The 21,738-nt window shown below is 47.2% G+C and overlaps 3 protein-coding genes across 8 annotated transcripts in view; all 3 read right to left on the reverse strand.

The window, feature by feature from the left end:
• Positions 1 to 5,740: 5,740 nt before the first annotated feature.
• Positions 5,741 to 8,938, reverse strand: LOC124706893. 3 transcript variants are annotated; one of them, XM_047238562.1, is made up of 10 exons: positions 8,820 to 8,938; positions 8,655 to 8,693; positions 8,516 to 8,570; positions 8,308 to 8,381; positions 8,086 to 8,216; positions 7,930 to 7,996; positions 7,195 to 7,592; positions 6,470 to 7,018; positions 6,290 to 6,370; positions 5,741 to 6,202 (listed from the first exon to the last, which is right to left on the reverse strand). In XM_047238562.1, exons 1-10 carry the CDS (start codon positions 8,842 to 8,844, stop codon positions 6,143 to 6,145), a joined length of 1,479 nt encoding a protein of 492 aa, XP_047094518.1. In that variant the 5' UTR covers positions 8,845 to 8,938; the 3' UTR covers positions 5,741 to 6,142. The 3 variants fall into 3 exon arrangements, with proteins under 3 accessions (XP_047094518.1, XP_047094517.1, XP_047094519.1); XM_047238561.1 differs by having other exon boundaries at positions 8,308 to 8,410; XM_047238563.1 differs by having other exon boundaries at positions 8,308 to 8,376; positions 8,820 to 8,895.
• Positions 8,939 to 9,274: 336 nt separating this feature from the next.
• Positions 9,275 to 10,173, reverse strand: LOC124649841. The gene is made up of 2 exons (XM_047189406.1): positions 9,987 to 10,173; positions 9,275 to 9,787 (listed from the first exon to the last, which is right to left on the reverse strand). The coding sequence occupies exons 1-2, from the start codon at positions 10,123 to 10,125 to the stop codon at positions 9,498 to 9,500; spliced, it is 429 nt and encodes a 142-aa protein (XP_047045362.1). The 5' UTR covers positions 10,126 to 10,173; the 3' UTR covers positions 9,275 to 9,497.
• Positions 10,174 to 13,795: 3,622 nt separating this feature from the next.
• Positions 13,796 to 21,738, reverse strand: part of LOC124706897 (tetratricopeptide repeat domain-containing protein PYG7, chloroplastic) — a 101,618-nt gene continuing 93,675 nt past the window's right edge. Inside the window, exons 1-5 of one of the 4 annotated variants that reach the window (XM_047238571.1) lie at positions 19,035 to 19,179; positions 15,579 to 15,628; positions 15,125 to 15,414; positions 14,376 to 14,522; positions 13,796 to 14,279 (exon numbers count right to left, since the gene is read on the reverse strand). In XM_047238571.1, the coding sequence (XP_047094527.1) occupies positions 13,995 to 14,279; positions 14,376 to 14,522; positions 15,125 to 15,414; positions 15,579 to 15,628; positions 19,035 to 19,153 (891 nt within the window). In that variant the 5' untranslated portion in view covers positions 19,154 to 19,179 and the 3' untranslated portion in view covers positions 13,796 to 13,994. Of the gene's footprint in view, positions 14,280 to 14,375; positions 14,523 to 15,124; positions 15,418 to 15,578; positions 15,629 to 19,034; positions 19,180 to 21,738 lie in introns of those variants that run through there. The other 3 variants (XM_047238569.1, XM_047238574.1, XM_047238572.1) reach the window with 3 other exon arrangements.

Here is a 21,738-nt window from a genome sequence, read left to right on the forward strand (position 1 = left end):
TATTTCTCTCCATTATTTGGCCCTAGTTTCATGTCTGGCAATGGCTGTTATAATCTTATCTGACCAACCTCCAGGTGTCGGTTGCGGATTCTAAAAAATGTGAATACTATTGTAAGGGCAGCTGGAACTCTTACATTACCCTTTGTCATTGCCTTGGGTGCAGCTTTTCTTAGACACCCTCGTGCAGAGAAGGAGAAGGCACCCGAGCCTGTGTTAGCAAGCAAGAGCAGTGGAGACAACATGTAATTCGATGGTGGAGGAGAAGGAGGAACATATTGACGTAATTGTGAGTGTTTATGATGATCTCTTAGCTAGAACTAGATGACCCTTCTGCCGCAATGTAGTAGTGTCAACGTGTGACTTGCAGAGTCGATGGAGTCGTGTCGATGTTGCAATAACATCCACTTAAACAAGATCGAATGTCCATATTGTTTTTTGTAAATAATCAAGCACCACACTCAGAATGCAATATATGAACCAAACTAAATTGGTCAAGTACTCGGGAGAACTCTTCGCTACAAACAAAGATCATGCGGCACCGAAACGTTTCGTCCCTGCCCACTCCTGCGAACGGCAGGGCGAACCCTAGCTCCCCAACCGCCAGCTCCCTTATTGCTACTTCCCTCCTTCGCGGCCAGAGGGCGTCACCAGGCAAAGCCCCAGGGCGTCAGCGGCGGCGGGGACTCTTCTCCTCCTCTGGGCTGCCTGGGTTTGGACGGGTCTGATGAGGGTTGCTTGCTAGGGTGTAGGCTCAGCTCCGTGCGTGTACATGTTGGGATGTCGGTGTCGTCGTCGGTAGGGTCGAACCGCTCCCGTGTGCCATGTACGTGCGGGTGCTGCTCTCGATAGGGACCGAGTTTTCTCTCCAGGGTATGCTCCTGCTCGTGAGAGTTGGGTTCCTTGGCTGGTAGGGTAATACTTTAGTGGCATGGCGGTAGTGCGCTGTCAATTTCCTTCATCTAGTTTTGACTATTGTGGGGTTCGGTGTGTCTCGGTTTTGCTTCGGCAGGACTGGCGTATTCCGCCGGGTTCTTGGCTTCCAGGGACGCTAGCGAACTTGATGGTGTGTGCAAAAGCACCGCATGGCTTCAGCCAATGCCGGTGACAGACAATGTTTTTGATGTTGTTTACCTTCTTGGAGGCGTAGCCATCTCACCCATAATCTTCCTGGTTGCCTGCCCATGGGCATTGTCTGCTGCACTACTGACTTGCGAGTTCTTCGAGTTACTCCTAGGAACCCCTACGCGTTGATGCCTTGTGTCAAGCTGTGACTGGCTTGATATAAACGGTCACTACTAGAATAAGTCTTAGCATCACTTCTATCACGCCACTGCTAACTGTTAGCAGTGGCGCACCAGCGGTGGCACCATTGGTAAACAAAATAGCAGTGGTGCACCACTTAGTGCGACACTGCTAACGTACAGATGTGTCACTGCTATATGGTCGAGGTGCGCCACTACGGAAAAAAGAGGTGTGCCACTATTATAAATTTGAAATTTGGATCTAGATCAGATTTTTTTCGATTTTTTTCGATTGTTTTTGAGTTTTTTTATTTTTATTCTAGTATGCATCTTGTTACATTCTTTGTGATGTGAAGCTCCACTTGCAACTGAAGAAGAGGAAGGAAGAAGAGGATGAGGCGGAGAAGGAGGAGAGGAGCATGCCAGAGTTGGAGTTGGAGTTGGAGGAGGAGGAGGGGCCCGGAGTTGGAGGAGGAGAGAGTGGAAGAGGAAGCCGGAGTGTAGGGAGGAGGCCAGAATAAAGGAGGAGGAGGAGGAGGAGGCTGGCCTTTAGGGCCACAGCAGGAAACGACGGAGACGAGCACACTCGCCGGTGCGGCAAGCCATAGCTGCTCTCTCCGGGCCTGAGACCCACGTACGGACTCTAGATTGGTCAAAGGATGTGGTGGAAAACATTGGTCCAAGGATGTGGTGGAAAACATTTTAAAAAAGGATAAAAATACCGCATAAGAAAAAAATGTGGATCACAAAATTAGAATATATAATGTACCAAGGTCGATCTTTTCGCGAAATTAAATGTCACGTCAGCCTGACAGCGGGACCCACACTTCAGTTTGGCCATTAAACCATCATCAGATACAAAATATTTTTTTTTTGTTACGTGTTACCTGCATAGTGGTGGTTTCTGAAATCCTAACGTAAAGTGGTGGTTTTTTGTTACCATTGCCTGAAATATGGTGGTTTTTTTGTAATTTTCTCGGTTAGGGTTGCTGACTCTGGTTAAAATAGCGGGCTATAGCCGATAGCCGCGAATTTTTTTGAAGCTATGAAAGGCTATAGCCGGGCTATAGCGGGCTATAGACATATAGCGGATTTGCTAAATAATGAAAAAATTAGGCATCATATAGTCATATATATATCAATAATTCACAAATTAATAACATAATAACATCTTCACATAGGAGATACACATAATAGTTCACACATAGTTAAATACATAGTTTTGTCCAAATATTACAACATCATTACGTAGTTTAGAACATAGTTATGCCCATAATTACATAACTAGAGCTTGGCGGCTATTTCGCCAAGCAAATAGGCCGGTCGATTGAAATTTTTGGTCCAAAATTTTGGGCCCATTCAGCGGGAAGTTAGCGGCTATGAGGCTAAATTAAGGCTAAATAGCCTTAGCCGGGCTATTAGCGGCTATTTCTGTTTTAGCCTCTAAAGTCTTTAGCTATAGCCGCAGGTCTCGCGAAAGGCTAGCCCGGCTATAGCCGGCTATTTCAAACAGAGGTTGCTGAGGAAGAGGTGTGCAGATACGAGCTAGCCCAATAGATGTAAGGCTGGCGCCTGGCCCACTTGTTCGTCTTGGTTTTGTTTGGAGTCGGCTGAGTCAGTAGGCAAACGAGGAACCCTAACCCGGAGGAGGAAGAGAACACCCAGCTCCCCAACGTATATTCACCAAAATCTACCGAATTTTCTCCCTCTTCCACGCACACACAAGCAGCTAGCGGCCAGCGTCGGTGGTACAAGGAGCAGGGGACCATGGCGGCTGTTCGATTCGCAACGAGGAGGCTAGGAGGCTCCCTGCTCCAGGGAAGGCAGGTGGCAGTCGCCGAGGAGCGCCGCCGACTTGTGCACACCGACGAGGTATGACCAGAAGTAGCATATCTATACCTCTTTTTGGCATGATTTTCGGCTAGGTGCATGCGGGGACGATCAATGATCTAGCTAGCCGAACAGCGACATGTGTTGAGTTAATCAGGCCTCTCTTCTGCTAGGATGAGCTTCACGGTATCTTGATATCTCGATCGGGACCATCGATGTCGTTTTCCACTCCCCCTCCCACGCTCTCCTCACGCACAGTAGTTTGAGAGGCGTTTCCCAATCGCCGGGCCGACCCGAGGCCGTTCTCGCCGGCGCCGCCGGTTGAGACGCGCTGAGGGAAGGCGGCGGCCTCAGCAGTGTAAATACTAGGTGTAGGTTTGGCCTCTGTGCCAGGCGTTATGCCGGGTGGAGCTCGCCGGTCGCTTTGGGCCAGATCTGGCGACTGCCGCTGTTCTTCTTCCTCGCCGTCCTCGTTGAAGGGGCGCGGTTGGCGTTTGGCGGCTGCTCCAACAATAAGGTGCCTTGTAGTGGAGGCAGTGGTATAGATCCGAGCCGCCGGATCTCGACCAGGTTAGGGCCGCTGCTAGTCCTCTCTCTACTCCGGTGGTCGGAGGGAGAAGTGGCAAGAAGCAGCGCCGTCTTCTTCAACGAATCTGCGGCGACAGGTTCTTCTCTCTACCTCGGCAGCGCTGTTGAAGTTCCCCTGGCCGGCCGTGGAGGCGAGGTGGGGTTTCTTCGCGGAGCTGCAAGGTGTGCCTCTGCTTTGCTCCTGGCCGGCCTCGGTGGCGAGGAGCTGAAGCATGGCGTGCTGATGTTGGATCGAGGGACAGGACCCTGTCATCTCTGTCGATGCAGCCGGTGGCTGGGGGTTATTAGGCTAGGGCGTCTTCTTCCTTGCCATGGTGGCAAGAAGAAAGGCGATAGCGAGCCTCTCCCGGACTGTCTTCATCGACTTCTACCTCAAGGGTGCTACGGTCTCTGTGCAAGAGCTCCCTCGAGCGAATCACGTGGCGCTTTTCAGCAGCGCCGCGATCTTTGGCCGGACAAGCGGCCCATCTCCAACCTCCAAGACGGAGATTCCTCTGTGCTCGGTTCGTCGGAGCTCGTCGTCTCTCCATCGCCAAGTGGTTCGTCCCCGGAGGAGGAGAAGCGACCGGCGAATCAGCAGCGTCGCCGGAAGTATGCTATCGAGTAGCTTGGCAGCGCATCTCGGCGGCAACGTCTCGAGGTCACCGGTGACTGGTGGTGGATGCGCCCAGGGACCTGATTGCTTTTTCACTTTTTTGTCTCAGGGTGTTTTATGCTAATTTGGAGGGCCTTTCCTCAAATTCTGGTTTTTCTGTGCAAAAGATGCTAGAGGGCCTCCTTGTAAAACTATACCCGCCACGTGTGACGTAATGCAATTTCCAAGGCCTTCCAGACCCTCTTCCCTTGTTCCAAAAAAAAAAAGACCATCGATGTCCTCTTTTTCGTACCAAGGACGGACCTGCTTTGAGGCCAATGGGATCAGCTCACCCCAATGGAAAGTGCAAAATCCTTCACTATTTAGCATTATGTAGTGTTAGTTTATAGAGGCTAACACCAATGTAGTAACAGAGATATTATACCAATGACCCTAGTGCCATTATTTTCCATCTTCCTTCGTATCACCAAGCCTTTAATTTTTCATGGCCGTTACCGTTATCTATCTGTGCTACGCAGAGTGCTCGTGCGCAGGTGATACTCGAGATCCAGCAGAAGAAAGAGGCGCTGTACGATGCGATATCTAGGGCGGAGAAGCAGTTTTTCATTTGTACCTGGTGGAACAGAATGCTGGCACATGATCTTTCTGTGCAGGTCACTCCAAGACCATTTGACAGCAACTGGTATGCACGATATCATATATACACAAGCGCAGATAGTATCAATTGCTTTCCTGTTTCACAATTCATGGCTGTTACAATCTCATTTGACCAACAACCTGCATGCAGGCGCCGGCTGCAGCTCGCCAACAGGGTGAACGGTGTTTTAGACACAGCCGGGCATATTTCATTATCCGGTATTCTTGCTATCACGATTTTTCTTGGAGGATTTGGATCGCCTCTTGAAGAAGAGGAGAATGCAGCCCAGCCTCCCTTAACAAGCAAGGGCAGTGGAGACAACATCTAGTCTCGTCTCATAATGAACTAAAGATGAAGGAGATCAACATGTCTTCTAGCACTATATATTAACGTACGTAATTGGGACTGTTTAGGATATGTGTTAGCTAGAACTAGATGTGATCCACTACGCCACTATTTTTTTTTTTTTTGCGGGTAATCCACTACGCCACTATAGGAATCACGCATTCACGCCGGGATTTTTTTCCCACGTGAATGTTATTTTCAGTAACACCAAGTTTAATCTAATGTTTTGTTGGTATATAGAATTTCTTTCTTTTTGTTGTTAGTTGCTAGTTCTATCTATTCTTCAAGCAAAAAACGAGGAGGAATTCACGTACGACTTGCAGTGTCTATGTGGTTGTGTCAATGGTGCAATAACATCCCCTCAAACAAAGATGAATTTCAATATTGTTTTTGTAAATAGTAGTCAAGCATCACAGTCAGAATGCAATATATAGAAAAACACACTAAATTTGTCAAGGAAAAGCTCGGTGCAAACTTCATCATCGCATTCGTCATGAAGCTAGCTAAAAACTTCAAACTGAGAACTGGGATTCTACTCATCTGTGTGATGGGTCATGGGTGGCACAACTTTCATTTATTCAGAAACTGATATAGAGACAGAAAGACGGTGATTTACTTCATAAGAAAACTGATATACACAATTTCTATTCCATGGTTCACCTTGTTCTAAGCTTGCAGCGAGGTCAGGTTCGTTGGAAGCTCGATCCACATCGCACAGTGACAGCTATCGCGCGTCGCGGCTGATAAAGTACGGGGAACCTTTTTGCCACGTTGCGCCAGAGAGAGACATACGGGAAAGAACTAGTCTTCCGGGTCATCATGAAAGCCAGCGACTGATTAGCACGGATGACAACCCATCTCATCGCAGCTTCTCATATTAACTGCCACTTTTCTTCTTCCTCTTCTTCACCTGTTGTTGAAAAACACTGCCCCACAGGCAATGACCACAATCACGGCACGCACCCCCTGCATTGCATCCATCAGTCGCCAAATTAATGGCAGACACCCTGAGAGAACATGGACCAGAGGACACAAGAGGTCAACATGACTTACCTGGTTAATCAACCACCCGTTCAACACCGGAGACTGCCGTGCCGAAAATGCCGCGTCCCTCACGTCATCCCCGCTCTTGTTCTGCTCAACATTTTTTTTAATAATATATGTCAACAGAAGCTAAAAGGAGTACATCGAGAACCAAGAGTTAACATCTACTACATAGGTTTGTTTTCGTACCTCTTTAGTTTCTTCCCTTGCATTCGGTTCTATGTTCCTCACTGAATTGAGGTGCTCGAGGTCAACAAGGTTTCTCAGTTGTCTGCTCGCGGTTGTAATGCAGACATGCGGGTGGATCCAGGTGATGCTGGAAGCCGCAGCCAAACGGTCCGTCTGCTGCTGCTCGGGCGGGTAGGCACCGATGGAGCGACTGCGATGCTTTTCTGCAGAACGGATCAAACCATTGTCTCCCATGCTCGTCTTAGCTGTTCTCTCGTGCCTACTGGAGCTTCGTCTTCGGCTTTCAGATGTACTTGACACACCCGTCTGTCTAGATGTGGCTGGTTTCTTCTTGCCAAACATAACCTGCTTTCCCGACCTCGAACTTGAAACTGTATCGGCAGAAGTAATGGTCACTTTGCCTGATGTTCCGGCCGAAAGATCTCTCTGCGTACTAAGTGATGCGCCACGAGTATGAGGCTTGATGGAAGAGTTGGTGGAAGTCTCTGAAGAAACTGACACCCCTTCTAAAGAGCTTTCTGATTTTATCCTTGGGATCGAATGCGGAGCCTGCAATCAAAGGAAAGATGGGTTAGGATTAGGTCCTGTGCATTTTTCCTAGTCTCTATTTTGCACATGTATATATATAACTGAGACCCGTTTTGGCAACGGAGTAAGGTAATCAGGGTTTCATTTTCAAGAATGTGAACAGAATTTAGGCAACAATACTGGGATGAGTATAAAACCTGCGGAGAGCTGCTTTCAAAGGCAGTTATCATCTTCTTCACTGCACTACTTAATCTACTCTCTTTGCCCTGACCTTTCTTGGAGTCAATATCAATGGGGCCTTCAAGCGCTAGGTCATTTGAACCTATCGCGCGGGAACCTAAACTTGCTACAGAGGGGACATAGCTGTCTTTCAAATCATCCAGTGACAGACTCTTCCGAAGCGTAAGCTGATCTCCTTTGCTTGCGATGTCAGAGATTTCTTCTGAATGCTCATTAGGCAATGCTACACTTACTACAGAGGAGGCATCCCTTTCTTTCAAATCATCCAGTTTCATGCTCTTGCGAAGCATAAGATGATCTCCTTTACTTGCAATGTCAGAGATCTCTTCTGCCTGCTCTGTAGAAAGTGGGATGTCTGATAAAATTTGAAAATAATGTGTAAGAAAGGGAGCTTCTGCATGTTTGTTCATATAAACTGCATATTTCGTCAGTAACTGATTATACAAACCACCATCCCAAATACATGAGTGTTTTAAGCATTATATGTAATGTACTAAGACAGTGATGAGGGGTAAGCTCATGCATCCCAGGACATAATTTTAAGAAACATAATATATGAATTTATATATTCTCAACATTCTAGGGGACAAACTAAAATGCACAGGCCTAATGCTTACAATCTGTTCCGTGAAACTCCCAATGTGTGCGAGCAGAAAGACACGAAACTGAGAGTATCATTTATTACAAGTTACCTTGGAAATAGAGTTCATGGCCATTCCCAAGAAGCTCTTGCTGTTTCCTTTTCACTACAGAGTTCCTCTAAATAAAATGATATAGTATAAGCACAAACAATGCTCTTGATCTAAGTTTTCATGAAAACAGCATAACCAGCAAAAGCGGCACCTCACCATTTCTTGGATACGCTTGCGGTCTTCATCACTGAGCACGAACCTCAACTGGAGAATAATTGTCCCTCCACTGTCCAGACTGAAAACAGCATCCATGGTTCCCAACTCAACAATCGCCCTTGTATTCACCTCTGTGGTGATTTACAGAAAATCATAATGCACATCAGTTCACATGTGTGCTGATAGTAAACAGAAAAAGAATAATGAAACAACAAGGAAAACCTGTTTTAGATACCAAGTCCTTGTCTGCGTCGTACAGTGTCATGACCAAGCTATCGCGAAGTGATGTAACTGGACTGCGCATACATTCCAAGTGTGAGACAGCCTTGAAGTTTCCATTCAGGCGCAGTAAGGGCAGCATCGATGTCGATGCAGATTGCGAAATTAGATAGGTAAATATCACTCAAGCCAAATGTGAAAACGAACTTACAAAGAGAAACCATCTTGCCCTATGTTTCCACTGTACTCTCTTTTTCCAACAATAACTGCGTCCAAAGTGATGCTCGCGTATATTAGCAAAAAGAAAGTGAAGTGACCTGGAAATTACAGTAGAATTACAACAAACCAACCTTGCAAGAACAGTGGAGCGGTGACTGGTGGTTGGATGTCTGCATATTAAAAACCATAAATGAATGCGGTCAGTTCTTGCTTCCAGTAGAACACTATGATCTTCTATTAGTAATAGTTTGTCAACAAGACGGTATCACGGATCAAAAGAGAGCGATATGACTTGCCTGAGATCTGGATACTGCCCGGCATCGTTGCTAAGCTCCTGGTTTGTGCTGCTGCACAGAAACCCTTCAATCCTGATCTGGAGCATGGAGGAGGAGGACACCAGCAGCTAACTAGTGGATGTTATTCAGACAGTTTGGATGTGTGGCTGGCTATCTGTATGCAACCACTTGGCCTTGTGGGACCACCGGAAGAGCTTAGTTTTGGCTCATGCTATTGCCATCACAAACCCACACCCATACAGACAGACACTGATGGTGGTTACATACAGACAGTGACACTTACAAGCCAGCTTCGGCGATTTATCTGAAACAAATGTGCCCAAGGTGCAGTTTCAGAAGTTCTACATGAGATGCAGTGTTTGCTGGTATGGAAAACTGACAGGCCAAACTCACAAGTCACTTGAAGGATGCAGAACAGAGACAATGAAATAATCTCCCAAGAAACCCCATCGCCGTGATTATAAAACCAACATCATCAACACTTCTAGTTTACATCCACAGAAAACAATCCAAGATTGATCTTGAGAAATCGAGGTCAAATCCACACGCCGACGACTTCGACGACAACACACACGCACACAACCAGCTAATCCAACTTCCAACCAGGCCCAAACCATTCACACGAGAACACACATCAGACAGCAACCTTTACTACAAACAGCGACAATCTGCCGAGCTTCACAGCAGCTTCGGAAGCGACTCTGCTCTGATGATCTCCTTGAGCAGCGCCTTCTCGTCGTCGAGCCTCCTCTTCTCCGCCTTGTCGCGCGGCCTCACCTTGCGCTTCTCCTCCAGCATCCACATGTACACCCTGCGCTGCTCGTCCTCCGGGATCGGCGGGAACTTCTTTCTGGGCACGGCAGCAGCAGGTTCAGGCGCGGGCTTGTCGGCGGTCGAAGCAGGGTCGGTCAAGGCGCCGCCTTTGCTCGACGCCGAGTCCTTGTAGTAGGTCCTGACGACCACGTAGGCTGCACACCGACATTGCAAAGCATGTGAGACTGTGAAAGCCATGAATCTGAGATCACGGAGCAAGCAGTGGCGCGAATCTGCCGGAAGGTGAAGCACTAGGACGACGCCATGACCCGTGATCTGAGATTTCTTTGAACTGTCGCCGGCTGGGCAGCAGGGAAGGGAAAGGGGAAGGGGGAGGTGAGGCGAGTTGCTCACCGCCGACGAAGAGGTTGACGGCGAGGAGGAAGGGGAACATCCGGCGCATGAACCCCTTCTTCGCCTCCGCCACCGACGGCGGCGGCGGCGGAGCGGGAGCGCCCGGCGGCTTGGGGCTGGGCTTGCCGTGGCCGGCCATGTCGTCAGCAACAGAAGGGTGGATTGTGGATTTGGGTTTGGGTTCGAGGAGACGATTGTGCCTTTCCTCTGCCACTTGTTTTCTCTCTATTAAATATATATGTACACATCACTTCCATTTTATATTCTCTTACCAATTGCTAATCTCCCAAAACATGAGTGTCACTAAATATATTCTTAGATGTACAGATACAGAAGGTTTGAAATTAGCCCGGTTTTAAATTAACGAAGTCACCAACTAGTTAGGAGAAGTACAATATGAGTACATGCCGGAGATACAAGCATATCGAACAACAAGAGACTATAAGAAAAGTAAGCGGTGTACAATTTCAGCTACAATTTTCATTTATATATATATATATATATATATATATATTGTTAACAAAAGAACCATTTAGAGAAAATAAAAATATTTCACAATACAAATGCACTAACTTCATTTAAATGTTCTAATAACCCATATAGCTAGCCTGATACTACACATTAGTGGTCAAAATCATGCTTTAAGTTAAATTTATTGGGACTGGTAAGAAGCAACGTCGGCTCTCTGGTATCTAACCGTTGCCACGTCTATATGGTGATGCGCGTCCCGACATGCGTCCCACACCTACATGGGTTTATTCTCGATCTACCGTCTTCACTCTTTTCCACACTCGAGAGCCTTGAAGTTATTCCCTAGTTTAATTTGAAGCCCTCAAATTTAGAGCCGATTAGAACACGACCCCAAGCTCTCAAGATGAGTTACTTTACCCCCTTAAGACAGTCCAAGGGGTGGTACTAGTGTGATGTGACATCTAGGAAGACATGTTTGTCCTAGTAAGCATGATATAAGTATAACAAACGCGACTGATCACATATGTCTAGTTCACCCTTTTTTCGTGAAATTGCCCATCGACTCAGGGGTAAGTAAAATGGTATTGGTAGTCTAAGAATGTATTTTAACCGATTTTCATAACATAGGGTTGTAAATTAAACTAGGGCATCATAACAAGGTTGTAATTGGACTTATGTGGGCCATGGATCATGTATGCAGCCCATATAGCCTATAAATACTAAAATCTCAAAGGTCCATCTACTATGGCAGCTTGGGGTTGTGGGGATAGTTTAGTTTCACTTTGCTAGTTGAGAGAGTATTATGTAAATGAGAAGGGAGGGAGTTCACCCACACTCCTCCTTCGCCGCTAGCCTCACCACGCATGTGCATCGCGTTTCGTGAGTTGGATTCGAGTTAGAAACTCATTTTGTGGAAGACAAAAAAAAAATCTTGGTGCATCAACTGAGTTGGGTGCGTGTCAACACGGGTCTACATATTCGACGTGTGTCCTTGTTATCAACCACGTGGTGGTTCGGTCTGTGTCTCTCACTCCTAGATTATACAGTGGAGACGATTGACATAACAAACCTAGACCTCTCTCCACTCTTTCTGTCTCTCTCTCTCTCTCTCTCTCTCTCTCACGACCAAGTTCATTTTGCCGCCCTGCTGTCTAGGCTTCCTCATCCTGGCGACTGCGTGGATAGACGTCCAGGAGAGTAGGCCCCGAAACCCCAACCTAGACATTTCGCATCGCGATACGGGCCATGAGGTTTTCGGAAGGCATCTCTACGTGAATGCTCGCATGCATCAAACTGCTTCCTCACCGACCTCTATATATGGATTTGACGACCTCGACAACACCATGGGTGACATTGACAACGAATTATTTTTAGCCCCTCCCGAACGCAATGTATGTGCTAATTGTCTTAGTCTAATGCATGTGATTAAGTTTTGTAGTTTTATATCATGTTGATCTGTGTAATTAAGCTCACTTGGAGATTGTTTAGTAACCTAAGAATCCAAAAACCTTATTACATTTTTAGGAAATTCACGCCATCTGGCTTTGCTAGTGGGCTCAAACTGAGCCCGTTTATGAGTGCTCATTTCAAGAGATGGAAGACTAAGACATACTTGTAGCTCACTGCTATGGGCGTGCATAGGATTGTGGATGGCACTCCGTAAGGTCCACTTTCTCCTTTCGAGGATAAAGCTTCGAGGGAGGCCATCGTATTTTTTGTGGGTGTTGTCATAAGTGTGCATGGAAATTTTGTGGTTGATGTGTATCTGCACATCCGAGATGTGGGTCTGAGATGGAAGATGGTAATACCTTGTTGTAGTCGATGGAGTGGTTACTTGAAGAAAGTGAGAATTCACCTCCAAGTGTTACCGCCATTTATGAGTATGTGAGTTTCTTGGTTATGTCAATCTATCTCATATTCATTCCAATATGTTCCAAATTCATATCAATTTTTCAATTTAGGGCCCCATTTCACAAGAAAGAAAGCAAATGGCAAGGTTGAAGAGCGCATGATTTGTGCTCCAAAGTAGTTGAAAATTGCTAGAAAATGGTGATAGATGGAGGTTGAGGGATGATGAAGCTCCTCACCAAAGGGACTGAGGTCAAGTACCTCGTCATCTCCGGAGTTGGATGATGATGATGATGATAGGGAGGAAGGAAGGTGGCGTCCAACTATGGGAACTAGCAAGGGAGACCAGGTGGAAGGAAGAGGTTAAAGGATAAAGGTGAAGAGAGGTGTCGAGGTTGTAGCATGAAAGAGAAGCTCAATGAGTTGTTGAGACAAGGAAGGAGATTCAACTCAAGTTTTGCAATTGAAGATGGAGTTGGCCGAGAAGATTCAATGTGAGAAGATGGCAAGGTCCAAGGTGTTAACAAGTAAAAGAAAACGAAGACCAGAAGTTGGTCGAGGAGAAGTGTAAGGCCGACTTTGAGATGTGTAGGCTTCTTCTCGAGGAGAAACAGATGAGGCAAGAAATTGTAACCAAGAAAAACCGGGCCATGATGATGGATCCAAATGGAGAGGACAAGAAGATGAGGGCATATTGGGAGGTTATAAGAGCGGAAATCTTTCAATATATAATGCCTTAGGCCGGCGTGATGATGAGAGGTGGAGGTTAGGCGGGCTTCGAGATTGGCAGCTTCATGGGTGGCAGCAATGGGAATGGCGGTGATGACAACTGTGGTATTGCGTGATGATCATGGAGGCGCTCTATCTTTTGTTCATGAACTTGGTTTATGCTCTATTGCAACTTGTTCTATGTTGGGTCATTCATACGGACGAAAAACTATGTTTAAATTTAACTTAAATGCCTAGAATTATGCATTTGAAATTTTACTATATTATGACATGTTGATTAGTGAAAATATTGAATCATATACATGACAAATTGAAGTTCTAGTATGGTTCATATTAGTTGAGAAGCTAAAATTGATGGAGGGGAAATTTGCGGACCAGATTTTTGAGTATCTATTATGCCACAACATGCGCCTTACTCAAAAAGCGTTTTTGAGGATTTCCGCTTATCTCCTTTTGATGCCCCTAATAGATAAAAGTTACCACTGTAACTACCATGCTAGTAAAAATCAGTAAAAATATATGAATGCAGTAAAGTTGCCATTATACGAAATGCAGATTATATAATTCAGAGGATACTCATACTTCTGTTATTTCACAACGAGAATGACATAGAAGTTAACCATCCAACATCACACAACAGTTACCATGGTCTAAATAGCGAAACTACCACATGTTCATGTTTCATATATGTAGCTAAACACGCATACATACACATGTGCCAAAAATATAGACAAAAATGTCTAAGCACAAAACAAGGTCAGTGACTAAAGGATTAAGATAACCTGGCAATAGCAGTTACATGGGATCATTGTGTTCGTGACATTGCTAAGATGAGCCCATAAGCAAAATAAATTACATTTTGCTCTAAACAAACATGTCACAACAGCTAGCTAGATCACACCAGTGCTACATACAATCTCTCATCGTGTTTACAAAATGCTACTGGTCAACGTATGGTGGCTATCGCTTATCTGTCGTCTTCACCGGCACCCCCTTGTACATGCCCGCGCGCGACCTCAGGTCGTCCCGGCGCTCCCTGGCCACCTTGTTGTTGGGGTCGAAGAGCAGTGCCTCCTCGAACGCCCGCAGCGCCGACTTGAGGTCTTTCTGCTGCTCGTACGCGTCGCCCAGGTTGTTCCACGCCGTCACGTACCCCGGCTGTAGCTCCACCGCCTTCTCAAACTGCTTGATCGCCTTCTCCAGCTTGTTCTCCCGCTTGTAGCTAACTCCAAGGGCGTTGTAAACCTGAGCGTCAGCCAACAGAGTAAAAGTGTTTCAGATAACTTTAGATTTCAGAATGCAGAAAATAAGTATATAGTAGTTTTAGGATGTCTATTTTACCTGAGCAAGATCTTGCTCATCTCTATCCCATCTCTGGATGGCTTGCTGCAGATACTTGATGGCTGCAGGGTAAAACTTTCTCCTTAGCATCACTGCTCCGAGCTCGAAGAGTTCGGTAGCGCTTCCCTCACCACTTCTCACTTGTTCCTATAGGCAAGTTTTTTTTATCATATTCACAGATCAGATCAAGGACATCATATAAGAAATGGCATACGAATAAAATAACGAACATGATTAACAAACTTCTATAAAGACAAATTAAGTAATCAGTATGTGTAATGAAATTTGTGCTACCATGATGTCAGGATTTAAATATGTAATGGTAAGGTACTTTTTCGTAAATCAGAATAACAATATATTAACATTAATCCAGATTTTACAAAAATGAGAACGTCTTCGAAAAGGAAAAAGAAAGAAGGAGCCCACCCTTGCTCTCTCTCTCTTACTTCCCTCTCCCTCTTGTATCTATTTCTCAGTGAAGGGATTACAGTATAACACCAAGGGAGCTCAGCTGACAAGAAGAGGGAGCAGTAGTCATAATTAGAGAATGCTACTGGCAGCTGCTAAGGTTAGCTATCTGGTATCTACTCTCCCTCTCCTGCTCTTCTCATCATATCCCAGCAGCGAACCAATATCCCTAGTGGATCATGGGCCCACCTACTCCCCAGATAGCCCAGGAGCTATGTTCCTGAGCTTTTGTGCAATATCAATAATATTACGAACAAAGAATTGATTGTAGCATGCTTTACCTGCAAGTCTTTGGCAGAAAGATCGAGCTCCCTGCGAACAAGAACTTGACGGATGACGTAGAATGTACCGGTTCCAAGCAGACCAAGCAGTATGAGCAGATAAGAGAGCTGGATTCCTAGCTCAAACAGCTCCCCGACCTCGTAAACCATGTTTAGCTTTGCTCCTTCGCTAGACTGTGCTGCCTCTGCAAGACTCAGCCATGCCGTGGCGCCACAAGGAAGCACGCTGAGTCTCTGCAGCAGGTTCCTGTTTCTCCTTACATCCTCCTCAGAATGGGGACCGGAAGTTTCTGCTGTGAAGGTGGCACATACATCAGTAAAAGCAAGGCCATTCCTAATATAATCAGGGAACCTATACAATTTCAAAATACATAAAATCTCAAAAGAGAATGGTTTTAATACTTTTACTCGAGAAAGTCCATGCATGCATGGGCATGTTCTTGAAGGGACATACCTTTTACTCGTGTCGAAACAAAAAACTCCTCCACTCTCGTGATGACCTGCCTTCCTTAGAAATAAGGAAACAGATCTCAAATAAGATTGATTTTGAAACTGAAACAAGGTCAGCAATTATATCTGTAATTAAAGAAGCGTGAGGATAAAAGAAGGATCATCACATGTTTGAACAAAGAACCATACACGCTCAAGTCCAGTTTATGTAAAGCGATGAAAACTCTCCATCTTAGAGCTCGGGAATTATCGCATTAATAGGATGGAAACTATGGGTTTTCTTTGGAACGACCGCCAGGAAAAAAAGAGCTTGCAATCCCATTATATAAAGCTAACAAAATTACTTGGCATACTGGTGGTTAATGTTCCCCAACAGGAAGTTCTTAGTCAAGAAAGATTGCAGTAACAGGCTAGCTACCTCTGAAGAAGGAAAGCTGAAGAGTAGACAAGTATCCTAAAACGCAAGACATAAGTTTCTAATCTTCTTCATAGAGATCAGAAGATGATAACGTGAAGCCAAGAGAATTTTTTTCTCATAAATCTAAATTAGAAACTTCCAAATCTTGACGAGAATTGGCCATTGTTTTTCATGCTTGCGGATACAGAACCTCTGAAATTCTATACTCAACAATCATCCAAGGACCAGGAGATGCGGAAAGGTGTGTAACTTGGGCCCGGGAATTGGGCAGCATAGGACTGGTCCACTGAAAATTCAAGCCTACTGCTACTAGTACATCTCAGTCAGATGGAGGCACTGCTGCTCTCATATGTGCAGCATGTATAATGAAGAAACAAGGTTCCAAGTATGTAATCAATATCCATTTTCCCATTTGATGTGTGTACAACAATAATCTAAACCTCTATTGTTTTGAAACTGAAATAAGGTCAGCAATTATTGTCTGTAATTAAATAAGCGCGAGGATAAAAGAAGGACGGTCACATGTTTGAACAAAGAACCATACACGCTCAAGTCCAGTTCATGTAAAGCGACGAAAAGTCTCCATCTTAGAGCTCAGGAATTATCGCATTAATAGGATGGAAACTATGGGTTTTCTCTGGAACGACCGCCAGGGAAAAAAAAGAAGCTTGCAATCCCATTATATAAAGCTGACAAAATTAGCTAGCATACTGGCGGTTAATGTTCCCCAATAGGAAGTCCTTAGTCAAGGAAGATTGTAGCAACAGATTAGCTACCTCTGAGTCTGACGAAGGAAAGCTGAAGAGCAGACAAGTATCCTAAAACGCAAGACATGAATTCCTAATCTTCTTCGTAGAGATCAGAAGGTCACGGGATGATAACGTGAATCCAAGGGATGTTTTTTTTCACATGAATGTAAATTAGGAAGTTCCGAATTTCTACGAGAATTTGTCCATGGTTTTTCGTGCTTGCTGATGCTGAACCTCTGGAATTCTATATGCTTGATGATCACCTAAGGGCATCTCCAACCGCGCGACCCAAACGGACGCGCTGGGCCGTCCGTTTTGGGCCGTTTGCGTGGCCGAACGGACACCCGGACAGCGGCCCGCGTCCGCGTGTCCGTTTGGGTCGCACGCTGCGCCCAACGCGCGGACGCAGCGCATTGGTAATAAAATAAAACAGAAATGAAAATAAAAAAGGAAAAGAACAAAACATAAATTTAAACTAGTTGGTCATTAAACTTAGCCCTATTTTGGGCAAATTTTACACAAAAGAAAGCCCTATATGGCTTTAAACTAAAAAAAAGCAAACCCTAGCCAGGGTTTGCGAGCTCGCGGTGGCCGCCGGCCGTACTACCCCCAGTAGTACTCGTCATCGTCGGCGTCGATGACGACGACGCCGCCCGGCGGCGACGCGCTGTTCCGGCTCGACACGCCGGAGGGCACCGGGGACTCCGGCCAGGGGTCCCACTGCGCCCTTTTCCAGGCGGAGTGCGCGTTCAGCGGGCTCGCCGGCCTGCGCAGCCGTGCCCTCCGCGCGGACTCCTGTCGGAGCTGCTCCTCCGCCTGCGTGGCCAGGCGCTCCTCCTCCGCCAGGCGCGCGGCCCGGCGCTCCTCCTCCCGGAGCGCCGCCTGACGCGTAGCAGCCTCCTCCTGACGGCGCGCCAGCTGGAGGAAGGCCCACGCGTCCGCATGGGCGTCCTCCTGGGCCTTCCTGGCCGCCTCCTCCAGCGCGGAGGTGCGCAGCGTCTCGGCGAGGAGCGGCCATTTGGCCAGCTCGTCGAGGTCCTGCTGCTCGCGGGACGCCGCGAGCGCCGCCTGCAGCTCCGGGTCGTTCTCCTCCTCCTGGGGTTGCGGCTGCGGCTGCGGCTGGGGCTGGGGCGCGGGCTCGTTGATGTAGAGGCCGCCGGGGCGGCGGCCAGCCCGCCTAGCAGGTGTGCCTGGCTGCGCGCGAGGCCGCGCCGTCGCGGATGTGAAGCACGTGCGCCGCCGCGCATCGTGCTCCACCTCGAACCACAAGTCCCAGTTGGGACTTGCGTCGCCGTACGCGGGGTCCTGCCGGAGGTCCGCCGGCAGCTGAGCGCGGCGCCTCCGGATCTCGGCGTAGCGGGCGCGGCCTGACGCCGGGATGGGCGGCACCGGAACCCGATCTGGGCTCAGGTGCCAGCCGTGGGGAGGTGCACGTCCCCCCACGGCATTGGGACGCCGGCGTCCCAGAACATCTGCGCCACCGCTACGGTGACGTAGATCCGGTCGCGTCTGGGCGTCGCCGGCGGCCCCATGGCGAACGGCGCCGGCGCGACTGGCCGGCTGCTGCCGTCCTCGTGGTCGTTGGCGGATGGCGAGAACTCGCGCTTCGGGGCCATGGCGGCGCGGAAGCTTCGAGCTCGCGCGTGCGGCCGGAGTGGAAAGTGGGGACTGGATAGGGACAGTCCACTTCCCCGATCCACATTTAATAGGACCGGGGCACCGACGAGTGGGCCAGCCACGCGGACAGGGCGGACACGCGAGGACGCCGCGTGCCATCCGCGGCCACGCAAACCCGGCCCAGATTTGGGCCGGGTTTGCGTCGTTCCGGACGCCGCGGCCGTCCGCTTTTGCGGTGCGTCCCCGCGTTGGGCCGGGTTTTTGTCCGGCTGGACCCATCCGGACGCGCGGGCGCGGGATGGGTCGCCCCGTTGGAGATGCCCTAAGGACCAGGAGATGCGGCGAGGCGTGCAAGGGAATTGGGCAGCATAGAACTGGTCAACTGAGATGCAGGCACTGCTGCTCACTTCACATATGTGCAGCGTATAACGAAGGAACGAGGTTCCAAGTACGTAATCAGTATTATCCATTTGACCATTTCATGTGCCTACAACAACAATCTAAATCTTTATTGTTTTGAAATATCTACTACACTGCACAGCAGCTTCATAGCCACGAGAAAATATTTATCGCGTTGAACGCGGTTAGCTGCCACCAACTGGGCAAACTAAGAAGATTCATCTTAACAGACAGCCGAGCCAAAGAGAGAAGGAACCATCGGCCGAAGCGGTTTTACCTGCCTGAGGAGGACGACGCGGCGCGGGGGAGGGAGAAGGACGACGCGGTGGAGGAGGGCTTTGCGGGGAAGGCGAAGGCCCTGGCCGCGGCGCGCCCGGCGGTGGGGAGGGTAGCCATCGGAGCGAGGCTGCGTTGCGTGCGTCTGCCCGAGCTGGGGATAAGGCGAGAGAGCGAGCTGCAGAGGGAGGGAGGAGAAGAAGCCCTCTGTTCATGGGCCGAGATGGGCTACCATCTGCTTATCGGCCCTGCTTGCTTCTCGCTTGATTTCTTGGGCTGAGGTAAAATGTAGTACTGGAGCGTAGGCCCAGCGTCTTACTCTTTGCAGGATTTTGCTCAAAAAAAAATTACTCTTTGCAGGAGAATTTCGAAAGAAAAAAAACTGCATAGGCTTCTTTTTTTACAGTAAAAACTGCATAGGCTTTTTGCAATTGTTTGCTGGAGAAACTGCACAGGCTTTTGCAACAAAAAAATACACGCTAGATTTTGTGAAAGGTTTAGAGAAGCAGGTCTTCGACTTGATCATTCAACGCAACCTTTCGAGAACGCTTTAGGCTCCGCTTGGATGCACGGAAATTATACCCCGGTAATTTAATTTCACAGTGTAGTTTCTCTAAAAAAACAACTGCAAAAAGGCTACGCAGTTTAGCTAGATTGATGTTAAGATGCACGGACCTAGCTAGATTGATGTTTGCTCTAATTTGTGTGCATTTCTATATGTTTTCCGTTATAAATCTTTGTCTGGATTGAAGCATACGGAATAGATGTCATGGGTAGGGGTACTCGTTTGGGGTAGGGGCTAGTGCCCCCCACCCTAATTTTCGTGTACATTTTGTTGGTATTAACTATTATTTTCGCATACATTATTGCCATCGCTTCCTATATAAATTGAATAAGCCCACCGCCAGACTATAATTGCGCGATCATACACAAGGTCTCCAGATACAAAAACTACACAAGGCATCACATATCCTGCTCCAACGACATGTCGAGTAGTAGTGGGAGTAGTAATCCACCTCCGTCGTCTAGCAACTATAGGATCGTTAGCAACGTTCCGGAGATCAACTACTCAAGCCTGAAGCACTTCCACGGTGGATTAGCATCAACGTCCGTCGACTTCACGGCTGTCGGACACAACTGGACGATCCGGTATTACCTGAGAGGCATCACCTTCTTATACAAAGACTACATAAGCATGTACCTCATCCTAAAAGGGGGTTTTTAGATGAGGGCGGACGTTAAATTCACCCTAGTGTCCTCAAAGGAGGAGGTGAGTGGCTCCAAGACTCGGATCAAGTCCATCGAGGCCAAGAAAGTTACAAATGAACAACAATGGGATTGTGAGAAGTTCATGGAGAGGAAGGACTTGGAGAAATCCAAGTATCTAGAGGACGGCTGCTTCAAGGTGACGTGCGAGATCGTCGTTTTTAGGGGAACCTGCACCAAGTTCGTCAACATCAACACGTGCGAGATTGAATGCTTCAATCTAAGCTTGATCAGGTGGGGTTGAAGGGCGGGACAGGATGCCGCTTCGTAATTACAAAGGGAAAATACTTTGGGGTAAGGGGCCAATGCCCCCATCCTAATGTTTAGCATGACCTCTTATTTTCATGTACATTTATTTTCGCATGCATTATTACCATCTTATTATGTGAACCGAACAATTGCATCTAAACAATTGCATGCAGGTGTTATCCATCGCCAAGGTGCTCTCTAGACAGGCACATCCGGGCAAGAAGCTTGCCGTGAGTGATAGGAACTAGAACCTTGTGAAGATTAACAAAAGCTACACAATGTACAAGTTACCATAGCACACATAAGATTTTGTCAGCTCCAACATCAGCATTCTAGACACTACTATTGAGCACATGAGCAAGACTTCACCACCTAAACAACAACATACTACACAATAACACTAACATAACATCGACATACATTAAGAAGTAAGCAAAACCCACCATACATCCATAAAATCTTCGATCTATTGTTACATAATGCAAATGTTGTACTCAGATCTACCACACAGCAACAGGTCTACCGAAGCCTCTATTCAGAGCTACCACATGCTCTAATATCTTAGCTGGCGACTCTAGGATTTTTAATACCCCACCATCGAAAGACCAAAGAAGGCAGCAAAGAGCTTGTAGAAGATGAGGAAGACTGCTTGCTGCTGAAGATGGCGCCGCTTACCTGCTCATCGGTGAGGCTTGTCGTCGGGACGGTGAGTTTGATACAGGGAAATGGTGGCACGACATTTAGCGGTGAATCAAACGGTGACCAAATTTCTCCCACCCTGATTTGATTTTGTCTACTTACAGATGGAGTCTGGCACTGATGATTCTGATGATGATATGGATATGTATTATCTTCTTGCGGCTTGTTCTGCAGAAGAGTGTGAGAAGGCACCCTATGCACCCAGAACATTGCCTTTGATGACAGGGATACAATATGTCGAAGAGAGGATGAAGAATCCGAAGAAATTCTATAAGTGTTTTAGAATGAGGAGGTCAGTTTTCACAATGCTACATGATACTCTTGTTGCTAGCTATGGTCTGGAGTCAACTTCTCAGATGTCCAGTAAAGAATCACTCGCTCTCTTCCTGTACATGTTGGGGGCTCCTGGGTCGAATAGTCAAGCTGCGGACCGGTTTGAGCGTAGTGTTTCTACTGTTAGCAAAAAGTTTCATCATGTGCTAGATTGTGTA

The sequence above is a fragment of the Lolium rigidum genome, chromosome 4 (assembly GCF_022539505.1).
Source record: "Lolium rigidum isolate FL_2022 chromosome 4, APGP_CSIRO_Lrig_0.1, whole genome shotgun sequence".
Taxonomy (NCBI): Eukaryota; Viridiplantae; Streptophyta; class Magnoliopsida; order Poales; family Poaceae; genus Lolium; species Lolium rigidum.

Excerpts from the sequence above, each read along its gene's own strand:
- LOC124649841 (XM_047189406.1), bottom strand. The coding sequence starts at position 10,125 with ATGGCCGGCCACGGCAAGCCCAGCCCCAAGCCGCCGGGCGCTCCCGCT. Across the intron at positions 9,788-9,986 it reads CGTCAACCTCTTCGTCGGCG|CCTACGTGGTCGTCAGGACC; the intron begins GTGAGCAACTCG and ends GTCGGTGTGCAG.
- LOC124706893 (XM_047238561.1), bottom strand. The coding sequence starts at position 8,905 with ATGCTCCAGATCAGGATTGAAGGGTTTCTGTGCAGCAGCACAAACCAG. Across the intron at positions 8,694-8,819 it reads GGGCAGTATCCAGATCTCAG|ACATCCAACCACCAGTCACC; the intron begins GCAAGTCATATC and ends TTTAATATGCAG. Across the intron at positions 7,019-7,194 it reads TTGAAAGCAGCTCTCCGCAG|GCTCCGCATTCGATCCCAAG; the intron begins GTTTTATACTCA and ends CTTTGATTGCAG.